Here is a 12,295-nt window from a genome sequence, read left to right as displayed (position 1 = left end):
ATTTCAAAACTCTCATTTTTATAAAAAAAATTCTAAAAACCCTGATTTCAATGTCATAGTCTTGTTAGCAGGGGCATGTTGGTCATTGTCATCTTAATTTCAAAATTTCAAACTTTATTTTTGTATTTTCATACATTGTCATCATTTATTTCTCATATTTATATCAGGGAGGTATGAATTCAGTTTATATCTGGATAAAATTCAATAATTTCTCGATATTATCAGATAAATCCAGAAAAACCTAGATATATGTGCTAATCCATTTTCTAGTTTTGCAGGGGTATTCAAGTGGAAGACTTTATCTATTTATTTCTTTTCTTTTTATTATTTGACGTAATATCATATGTAATATTGGAATAAGATTTTACATTTCCTGCATAGAATAGGGTGCATTACATATAGTTTGCTTTCGTAAATTCTGATATCTGAAGTATGATAATTCATGTATTTTTGAAATCGACTATGGTTGACATGAATGTCGTGCAAGAGCTTTTAGAGAGTTGACAAACTTGGTGGAATTCATATTTATGGCCATAGTCAGAATACGAATGAGACCCAGATTTGTCATCTTCGTATAAGCCACATTCAGCCTACACTCTTAGGCTATCTTCAAAAACCATTGCATATTTAAATTTTTCATAAATATTTTCTCAAAGTAGCATTCATTCATTTAAGTTAGAGTGCATCATGAAAATCTTTTACAGGGCCACACGCCCCTTTTCTGACTTACTTTCCAATTCCATTTCAGAAAAATCGATTTTCCCAAAATTTTCTAAGTCTTTCTCAGAAATTGATTTTCTAAAAACTCTGAGTTTTCAATGATGTTTCAAATATTTCTCCAGTTCAAATCATGATTTTCCAATGTTCTAACATCCTCAATTTCAAGGTTCAAAGCTCCAAGAAATTGATTTTCTCAAAATCAATGAGATTTTATCAGAAATTAATTTTTTAAAATCTCATGATTTCTTTAGAAATCGACCTTTCTTTTCTTCAGAAATGCTTTCTCAATGCAATTCATGATTTTCCCAAAATCATCATTTTTCCAAGTATTTTCCAAGCAATAGAAGCAAACATCATATCTTTCAAAATGTGCATTTTTCAAAAATCTCATAGCGCATGCCTGATTCTCTGTGCATTTAGAAAATAGAGCATGATTTAGATATTTGAGCTTAGCTAAGAACATGTTGATTATTAGTTCAATTACCCATGGTAAAGGCGCCAAGAACGGTTGAACCTCGTATCGACAGGCGAGTCCCACTCTACAGAATTTTCCCGCAGATTTCAAAAATGGAGGTGAGTAATTTTCAAAAACAAATTCCAGACTTTGATCGACTTTGACTCACAGAATCGTTTCTCTCTCTCATAGAGGAAGGAAAAAATTTTGCAACGATAACACATCTAGAAATCTCAACTGTCTCAACCACTGACATACCTGCTTTACTTGATCTGATCCAAGCATGTATCTTACCTTTGGTTTCAGTACTTTGCCATTGTACTCTTGGAGTTCCAATTCTAGTCTTTTACATATTAGTTTTAAATCCATACGAGCCTTTGGATTATTCTTCATTTTTTCTTTGACATTTATTATCGTATTGAACACAATATCAAACTCATTTTTCTCCACATGCATCACATCCAAATTATGCTGGATCAATAAGGTCGATCAATATGGTAGTTCCCAAAATATAGATTTCTTTGTCAAATTGTGCTCCTTCCCAAATCCAAAGAAGGGCGTCGGACTACGGGCATCTGTCAGTCCATATGGAAAGTATCGCAATCGTCTTAAAATCTCTATGTCAGACAACCGTGTAGGTGAATATTCTATTTTAGTTGTGTCTGATCGGAACGCATTCTTTTGTCGTCATAACGGATGGTCATTGGGTAGAAATCGATGGTGACAATCAAACCAACACAGCTTCCTTCCATGCATCAATCTAAAAGATTTTGTATCCTCCATGCAGTACGGACATGCCAACCTCCTTTGTGTGCTCCAACCAGATAACATATCATATACAGGGAAGTCACTAATTGTCCATAGAACAACAACCTTCATATTGAAGTTTTATTTTTTTTTAGCATCGTATGTGAGAACATCGTCATCCCACAATATTTTTAACTCATCAATCAATGACCTTGAATATACATCAAGATTTTGGCCCGAAGAGGTCAGACTAGAGATCAATAGAGACAAAAAAAGATTTTGACGCTTTATACACAAGCTTGGAGGAATGTCGTATGGGGTGAAAAATACTGGCCAACACAAGTATGGGGTTGATCTACCCCCAAATGGATTGAATACATCTGTACATAAACCGAGCCTAACATTTCTCACTTCCATTGTGAAGGTCTGATGAGTACGATCAAAGTGCTTCCAAGCTTTCGCGTCAACAGGATGCGTGATCTTGTCTTCATCATGTCAAACTTTATTTACATGTCATCTCATGTGTTTAGCTATCCCCGAAGACATATACAGTCATTGCAATCTAGGGGTGAGAGGGAAGTAGAAGAGTGACTTGTATGACACTTCTTTTGACCTCGTGCTACCATTGCCCATTGTCTTTGGCTTGAACCGAGGATGCCCACATGATGGACATGATCTGCTATTTTCTTGATTTTTGAAATACAACTTGCAGTGATTTAGACAAGCATCTATATTTTAATATCCCATACCTAGAGCGTTGACCACAACCTTCTCACAATAGAAATTTTGTGGCAATTTCTCATCTTTGGGCAACATAGTCTTTACAATAGAGCACAGACGGTCAAAACATGATTGACTCAAATTATACTCTGACTTCAAATTCAATAGTTGAAGAACTGCAGACAAGATAGGGTGACTCTCGCAACCATTCCACAGTGGCTCATCAGCATCTCTAAGTAAGTCATAAAATCTACTAGTTGCATCGTTTGGTGCTTCTTCCTCTACCCCAGTTAGTACATCACTAGAACCCATAGCAGAACCCAGTTCTAGTCCTGCGACATCAAATATTAAATTCACATATGGATTATTGTGCACCACATCCACCCGTACGTCAAAATTATTCTAAAATTATTTACCATGAAGTGTTCAATTCTGATAACCACTCACAAAACTCTTCCTGTATAGGTGATGTCTAACGCGATGAGGTTTTACAAATCGATTGGTCTTACATATCGTGCAAGGGCACCTGATCCGACCGATGGGATCCATTGTACTGACACTTGCCGTTGTAAATTCAATAAAACTGTCAACACTATACATATATTCAAGTGACACCTTATTATCAACTATCATACGATACATCCATTCACGGTTTGCAGCCATTTTATCTTATGATGTTATGGATATTATCTTCATCAGTTAAAAGAGAATCATAATAATGCTATAATGAATAAAATATCTAATTTATCATGCATTGATGGTGGATGTAATGATTTGATATATATCACACACACACACACACATATATATGATGTCATTTAATCATAAGAACTATTATGCATGCATTGATAACTTAATATTTACACTCAGCACAAGGATATTTAGAATGATGAAATCACATTCATCAACACGATACATTCATTTGAAGCATGTTTTCATGATACAATTTCACATGAAAGGCATAATCAAATTGAAAATAACTTCATGCAAGTATGGATACAGTCACATCAAATATGGAAATACAATCAATCGTTTATACCACAACAATGTCAAACATATACTTGCAACAAGCACACTCCAATATCCCGCTAACTACTACCATGACTAGCATGGAATCCAAACTCCAAAATAAGAGCACTTCTATTTTCATACATTCAAATCATGCTCAGCATGATCTCCGCACTCTAGTAAAGCAGTCCTAGATATCCATAATTAAGTGAGTGTGTGAACAGAAAAGTGTTGCATCCAAGAAAGTAAATAACCTATGATGCGTCTGCATCACTTACTCACCACGGGTATTTCCCCAATTTGCATGCTTTTGCCTTTGCATTTTTCTTATTTCTTTTTGCATGGCATGTTTAGTTGCATGTGATGCTTAGCACTAAGCATTGCGTAATTAGCTCAGCTACGCACCTGCAAAGCACAAATATATAAACGAGAACTCATTTCTCCAAATCAAATGGGAAACCAATCCCATAAATCAAAGGGGAATAGGGACTCTGTTTAGAGACAGGAAGAGGGTCAAGCACCTCGTGGCAAAAGCACAACGCATAGCCATGACGGTGCTGGGTACCAAAGCCAACCCCACTCATGCCCAAAGCATGCACAACAGGCCTGAAGGTCCCCCCACTAGCTAGCACAACCGCCAAATGAGTGAGCAAGCAAGCCGATGGCACAGGCACGCTGAACATGAGAGAGGGGGAGTGCAGGGAGTATTGGCAGAGGTTGTCGAACTGCCATGGCTGCCGAACTGATGGAATACTGGCAGGGGCTTCAGCCCCTGCCGAATGGCCATGGCTACCAAAAAAGATAGACAAGCAGGGTTTTAACCACTGCCGATCGACAGGAAAGAAAAAAGAGGACAACAAGAAGAAGACATGCAAAGGGGAAAGAGGTTACCTGCGGAGGCAGCTGGCATTGCGGGTTACCCGACAAGGGTCACCGGTGAGAGCACACAAGGGAGGCAAGGAGGCATCCAAGAGGGTTGCCTACGTCGATCCTGGTAAACAGAAGAAGCGGATGAAGGAGCAGGAAGCAGTGATGGTGGCACTGTCCCCTGGTGGCGGTGCTCACCGACGACAGCAGGTCGGGAAATGCGACGAGAGGGAGAGTGCTCGGGGGTCATCGACGGTGGCACACGGCGACGAGAGTGATGGAGTAAGGGAAGAAGGAGGAGGTGAAGAAGAGGGTGACGGGCGATGGGCAGTGAGAGACGGGTGGCAGGCGACGGGATGAAACAGAAAGGGAAAAGAAATGGGCTCGCATTAGGGTTTTACGAGAAATTTAGCGACGGCTTTGCGACAAAAAAATTTTGTTGCAAACAGACTTTGAGACGAAATTTTTTTGTCGCTAATCTATCGCAAATTTATGATGGTGTTTGCGACAAAATTTTTTCGTCGCTAATTTTGTAACTAATTTCAATTTTAGGGATGGATAGTTTTATATCGCTAATTCGTCGCAACTTTCGTTTCAGCAGGGGGTTCCGCCCCCTGCTTTATATTCCGACAGGGGGCATCGCCTCTGTCTTGCTGTTTCGGTAGGGAACTCTGCCTCTCTGCTTCCCTTGTTTGTTTCCAATAGGGGCTTGACGTTTGCCATGTCTTTGCCCCCTTTGTTGCTCCGCAGACAGCTCACTGCCCCTATTTGCGATAACAGAAGGTCGATAGGGGGCTTGGCCCCTACTGCTATTTGTCTTTCTTGCTGTTCGGCAAGGGCTGGGGCTTTCTGCTTCCCCCTGTAGTTTCAGCAGGTCGGCAAGAGTCGCTCCTGCCTTTGTCTATCTTATTTAACGCCGAGTTAGGTCTGGTTCGTAGATGAGTCCACCCGCTCCTCCAGTTTCCTTTCAAATGGTTAATTGATTTCCTTTTTCACAGTTGGCGTAACAGAGCACACTCGCCCTTATATCGATTCTGAGGTACGGGTCTCCTCTTTTGAAAGTAAGTGAGAAATCGAATGCCGATTCAATTTCATGTAATATCTTGGATGGAATCTATGGGATAAACATGTATATGCATGTTTTCCTTTGAACGCATGGAGGATGATCCATGGATCGTCCTCCATGGCTGATTTTTTGCGTATTTTTACCTCTTTTCATGAAGTAAAAATTTTGTCCATGTATAACAGATTTTTTGAGTGGTCCTATGAGGGACCCCTATGTTAAATATTGATTCCCAATGGTGGATTTTGATATGGGTTGTGTATATGCATGCATATAGGCATGGAAATAATGTTATATGCATATATTTTTCAGAAAACATATATGTAATGGCATGCTTATTGAAAACATTGGATGATTAGGCATTATTGAATAGGTATGTGCAAATAGGTTTAAGGTTCACGTTAGATTTTTTATCATGCATATATAGGTTGATTGGTTGACAATCATATGTAGAAATAAACATATGTTTAAACCTGCATATTTGAGTCCCTAATTTGTAACTACATGTACGCATAATCCTGGGAATATTTACTATATGTTTCTTTAATGGAGGCTTGCCTAGTCATGTGATTATTCTCCAGATTTTTGCTAAGTATGGTGGGCTTAATCTGATGCATGGAGTTCTTCTTATGCTTTAGTTTGAATTTAGCATGTTGGATATGAATGCATTCTTGTTAACATGTTATTGCAAAGTTTGTTTTAGTATAGGTGCATACATGATATGAATGTGTGCAGCCCTGAAATTCAATTTCTAGATTCGGGTTATGTTCATGTGTGTGGATGTTAATACATGTTATGAATGAAAAGTTTCATATGTCTATATTTATGAAACATGTTTAATTATCGTGCATTTATGGATTGGTTTCAAGTGCATGTGCATACATAAAATCGATGTGTGTTTATCATGTACAATCCTACATAAATGTTCTCATGTACTTATGAATCATGAATAAATGCATGTGTGTTAAGTGATTTCATGAAAGCAATTTCACATGGATGGTGAACACATGCATGAGACTATGGTAGCTCATGCAAATTGTTAAATTGGTATGAATGAATGTGCAATTGGAATAATGTTGGTATTATTGTATAAATTGCATATTGTTATTATTTTTGCATACAATGCATCGATGGTCGAAATGAATCATCATGAGCCTGGTGAGTCTCGAGCTTTGGTTTCCTCTTTCTTTATGTATTTTAAATGGATCGCAAAAATCATATTTATTTTTATTGCACTATATTGCATTGTTCTATGTGTTTTCATGGGCGGGAGTCCCGTGATGGTTCTCACAGAGGTAGATGCGAGCTTTTGCCTTTGCTTTTGCATGCTGAATTGCAAAACTGAATAATTGACTTTTAATAAAAGATAATGAATAAGAACAATGTAATATACGTTCTCAGATCTTCCATCAAAAGAATGGGCATCTTAGAGGTTCAGTTTTGGGGAACCACGATGATACAAAAACTCCATGTGATTTACTTTGACCCCTCAACCCGATATTAAGGTTATTTCTCCTTGCCACAATTTTAGGGAGAGTTTGTCATTTTACCTGGGGTGGTGTGTTTGACACAGCTGTTGTTTTGGTATACCAAGAAAATGACACTTGTGAGTGTTGAGTGTCCCTAGTGTCTCCGACATTAGATGTAGAGGTCTAATGTTCCGAAGGTGATTCGGTTGAGGGGTAAGTCTGGAACCCAGTAGTAAAATGCAACTTTTGTGCTAAGCTACCATGGGAACCTAACTTGACCTTGGGGATTTTACCCGTTTGGTGTATCCACAGACAACAGTAATTAAAAAAGAAAACTTAAATTACATGCATTTAATAGGGATATGCATATGGAAAGGATAACTTTAATGAAAGGTAATAAGGTGTTCAAGCATTGTACATAAATCATGCATAATCCTGCTATGCATTAGAACATGCATATTTTACCTGTTTCCTTTAATTGTTACATGTTGGTGGATGCATGATGTTTAACTTCTGATGCATGTTAAATATCTTGCTTACTAAAATGATACTTTATGTTGTTAATTAATGTTCTTTCATACTTAATAAATGTTTCATGTTGCATGAATGCTCAATTAAATTATGTAATTATCATAATATCATTCCTCTAAATTATTGCATGAAATCATGTATGTGTTCTTTATGCTCATTTATTTCATTAGAGAGATCTGTACGCAGAATTCTTTAGATTTCTGACCCCCCTCTTTCTATGATTTTTCGCAGCCGCAGGTGATCAGTGAAACGACTGGCTTCTGGGAGAGTCACGGGTGTTAAGCACTTGCTAGACAGATCACAGATGGACAACGCGACTCTACTTTTATTTCTTTTTTTGTTTCATTTAGTTGTTATTGCACTCTGAATTTTCTTTATACACTTGTCTCGAGACATATCACTCATTAGTTCAACAAAGGTTTGGTTTGGTGTAGATGATAATTGTAAGCTCTGTTGTGGTTGATTGTTTTATCCAATTGGGAGTGGAACTGTAAAGGCCCCAGGTTTCTAGGAAGGTTTCTGCACTGATTTAAAAAAAAATATGTGTTTTCAAGGGGTATGAGTTTGGGTCGTTACACAATCCCACAAGCTTGTACATATGTAGAAATATTACGATACTCACCGCCCCAATCAGTATGAAGAAATTTAATCTTTCCATTACAAACATTCTCGACATGCACCTTGAACTACTTAAAAACACCAAACACTTGTGATTTTTGTTGTAGCATATAAATCCAACAATATCTAGAATAGGCATCAATGAAACTGACATAATAACGTTCATTATTAACTGAAGAAATAGGGGTTGGTCTCCAAACATCAGAAAATATTAAATCCAAAGGTTTAGAAATTCGATGAGAGGAAGAAACAAAAGACAAGTTATGACTATTGCCAATTAGACATTATTTTCAAACCATTTTTGAAAAGGTAAATAAAAATGATGAAGCACATGTTGAACGATTTTAGATGAAGGATGACCAAGGCGTTGGTGCTAATGATCAAACATGGTGTGTTCACCCACTATTGCTTCTTTATTTCGTCTCGCATGAAGAAAAATACGATAAAATCCTCCATCACTCTTTTCGCTGGCTAGAAGTCTCCTCAAAGCCTTGTCCTTGATATAACAATAATTCAGATGAAACTCAACAACTAAGTTATTATCTCTGGTCAATTTATTGACTGACATCAAATTCTTTGTGATATGAAGAACATGCAACACATCTTTAAGAAGAAGGTGAGCTTTAGGAAAACGAATCATACCAATATTATAAATTTGCAAACTTGAGTCATTGCCGACTTTCAAGGTGTCATTGCCCTGATATTCAGAATGTAGAGACATGTTGCTTAGATCATTGGTGACATGGTGAGTCACGCCAGAGTCAGGGTACCAAGAATCATCACCATGCATCATAGGAGCAGCATGATAAGCTTGCGAAAAACTTGATTGATATAATAAGGCATATTGAAAACACTTCATTGTCGTGTGACTTGGTATATCACATGCTTGACAAACAACCATGTTTGATTGATTCCCCATTACCTCCATAGTTTTGTTCACTTCAAGGTTAATTATAGTTTGGAGAATATCCTCTATTTCTTCCTCTATAACCGCCTCGATTGCCATTATTATTCTTGCCTTTATAGCCACTACATGAATTTGAGTTTGAATTTTGATTATGAATTTGACTGGTAATAAGATTAGCCATGGACATGGTCAAATCAAGAACCAACTCATTTTTACTTAGTTATGCTTCATGGATCACCAAAAAGTCCATGAAGTTCATTAAGTGTGATAGGTTCAGTACGAGTTTCATTGGCCGTACAAAACAAATTAAATTCAGAAGACAGACCACAAAGAATATGCGCCATCAAGTCATCTTCAGATATTGGCTTGGATGCAATAGCAAGTTGATACAATTTTTTTTTTTGTATCTTGTATATATTCCTCAACACTTTGAAAGCCTTTCTTTAATTCAAATAGATGATTTTTCAACTTTATAATTTGGGCCTGAGACTGGGCAGCATAAGCAAGCTTCAACGAAGTCCAAACTTTATAGGACGTTGAGAGTCCCACAACATGGATATGAACCGCTTCTGATAACGATGAAAGAATCCAACTAAGTAAAAGTTGATCTTGCTCATACCATAATATGAAATCTGGATTGATTTCATTTGAGTCCATTTTGAATTTCAATAGACATGGCTTTGTTCCATCAACAAGACCAATAAGGTCATATGATTTTAAGATAAGAAGAAATTGTGATTCTCATAACAAATAATTGTCGACCATTAATTTGGTGGTCAAAAAATGATGAAGCCCGAATTGAAAATTCGATTAATGTAAAATTATATTGAGAATACCTAAAGCTTTTGACAGGCTGTCGAGTATTGCTGGTAGACGATGGTGAACTTGCCATTGATGATGAAACCATGAATATGAACCATACACACTCAATGCACTAAGTACACTCACATACACAGCCAATTTAATGTGGTTCGGTAAATACCTACGTCCACCATAGTCTCTCTATTCAATAGGAACTCTTCTCTTGTCTTTATATAAATTACAATAAGAGTCTAATTTAACACATTTGAAAAGATTTAAAATAGCTTTAGAATTGGGAATTCAAATCTTGGCCGGATATCTTTACTTTCTATAAAGATCTTCAGGATTAGGTAATCAAACGACTTTTCCCTTCTATCATGATCTTCATTAGATTCATTAGATGACTTTCCTTTCATATGAACACTACCTTGAGAGTCCATTTGGGAAGGAGTTGTGGTGATCCATCCTTCCAAGATTATATCTCTAACAATTTCCAATCTCTTTTTCCATGGTAATACTTCCCGTAGGGGGGTGGCCGGACTCATGTTCCGCGGGCAAGAGAGCTCTCTTTTACAGCACACAAACGGGAATGTATGTATTATATCACCCTGTTCTAGGGGTACTTTTGTCATTTAACATGTCATTGATAAATACATGGAACGTCCTGCAGTAATTAGCTTAATTGGATTTGGATCTCTCTCTCTCTCTCAAGGCAGATTCAACATCCAAAGTAAAAATTGCGTGCATTCAAGTTATAGAACCGTTCGTTGGATAACATCCCTCTCAGTTCTTTCATGCTCAACTTCCAGAACGATAATCACAGTGCACAGACAAGCCTATGCACCAATTAAGTCGGCATCTTTTGATTCTAATACAATTCGGTAAAGATATACAATGAAGTGAAGAAGCCTATGTGGTTCAACCATTCTTGGTTAATGTGTGTGTGTTTTCGGATCTGTGATGCTAGTTATTTTTTTAGGATAAAAACAATGGCTTCCAGGAGATTCAAGAGAGTTTCAATCACATAAATTACATGGAAAAATTTGGAAGCAAAAACCTGGATGCTGTCTAGCACCTAGGATGCAACAATGGGCATAAGTAGGGAAAAGAGGACAAAAGGAGAAAAGAAAAGAATAATAACACCTGGACATTTTCTTTATTCATGTAATCTAAGATCTGATTTATCATGCATAGGACTCTTTCACAATTTATTTCGTTAACTGGGATGCTGAAGATGAACTAATGCTACATACTCAACACAACATTTTCAAGTACTATCATCTCTAAAATCGTGGATGCTACACCTCAAATCTCAAAAGTTGCCAATGTACATCTTCGGTGGACTACCAAGGGTCCTTATTTATGCCCTTCTTTCTGCAGAAACATGCTGTTAATCAGTAATAGCACAATCATTTACAGAAAGTCGCCACCGCTCACTTGCACACCTGCAACTGCTGACTTCATGAACATTCTCTGTTCTGCTGCATTAAACAAAAATCAAATTGGTTTTGCACAAGGTCTTGGCATACGCAGCAAAACTTGGCAATCTGAATAAAACTGTTACTTTCAGGATGAATGAGCTACCGAGGTTTCTGCTTAGCCTATGATTTAAACACAGAAAAAGCTTTTGTGGTTATGATTTAATGGAAGAAGTTTTGACATCTATTAATCAACGACAATGATGGATCATTCTTTAGCAGTATAACCAACTCTATCAAAATACAGTGAAAGAAGATGCAATTTACAGTGTGATATTTTTACTAATTTAGTTTTTCATATCCCCAATGGCTGAAATGAAAGAGGGGTGATCAGACCTTCAAAATATTTGAGAAGTCTGGAAAACCATTGTCTCATTATCCTCCCACTGTAAATCCAAGGCATCCGAATCTGAATCCTTCCCAATCATTTTAATTGGCACATCTAGCTGAGGTGGGATCTGCATAAAAAAAGATAATAAGCAATACAAATCTTTTCAAGCATCAGTTATTTTCAGTCCAAATGTGACTGCATTTGCAAACAACCATCAATAATATGATATTTTAGGTCACTACAAATAATAATGTTGAAGCAGCCCAGGTGATAATACAAAAAAACATGAGGAAAAAGTGAAGCTGCAGCTCCAAAGAAAACAGGAAAAGGGAAAATGTTGAAAAGAGCTAGGGCCAATGCTGAGTATGCTCTCTCTCTCTCAGAGGAGCTGTCATTTTGCTGTGGGATAGACGGCTATTGAACTTCTGTTCTCTAGAGCAAATAAATGTGGTAAATTTGCTCTGTCATCCTTATGACCATTTAATGGTATTAGAACCTAGGGTACCATGTGCTAGGATTTTTGGATTACCTCCCTCACAGTCCCCTACTTCACTGAACCATGTTGAAGTAGGGTATGACAA

General features: G+C 37.3%; 1 protein-coding gene across 4 annotated transcripts in view; it reads right to left on the bottom strand.

The window, feature by feature from the left end:
* Positions 1–12,295, bottom strand: part of PHOT2 (phototropin 2) — a 249,196-nt gene that overhangs the window by 21,252 nt on the left and 215,649 nt on the right. Inside the window, exons 23-24 of one of the 4 annotated variants that reach the window (XM_090019847.1) lie at positions 11,720–11,841; positions 11,037–11,386 (exon numbers count right to left, since the gene is read on the bottom strand). In XM_090019847.1, the coding sequence (XP_089875973.1) occupies positions 11,722–11,841 (120 nt within the window). In that variant the 3' untranslated portion in view covers positions 11,037–11,386; positions 11,720–11,721. Of the gene's footprint in view, positions 1–11,036; positions 11,387–11,544; positions 11,842–12,295 lie in introns of those variants that run through there. The other 3 variants (XM_090019846.1, XM_090019848.1, XM_090019849.1) reach the window with 3 other exon arrangements.

The sequence above is a fragment of the Nuphar pumila genome, chromosome 10 (assembly GCF_984573655.1).
Source record: "Nuphar pumila chromosome 10, dmNupPumi1.hap1.1, whole genome shotgun sequence".
Taxonomy (NCBI): Eukaryota; Viridiplantae; Streptophyta; class Magnoliopsida; order Nymphaeales; family Nymphaeaceae; genus Nuphar; species Nuphar pumila.
Note: the sequence above shows the minus strand (reverse complement) of the source record. Positions and strands in the feature narration are given on the sequence as shown.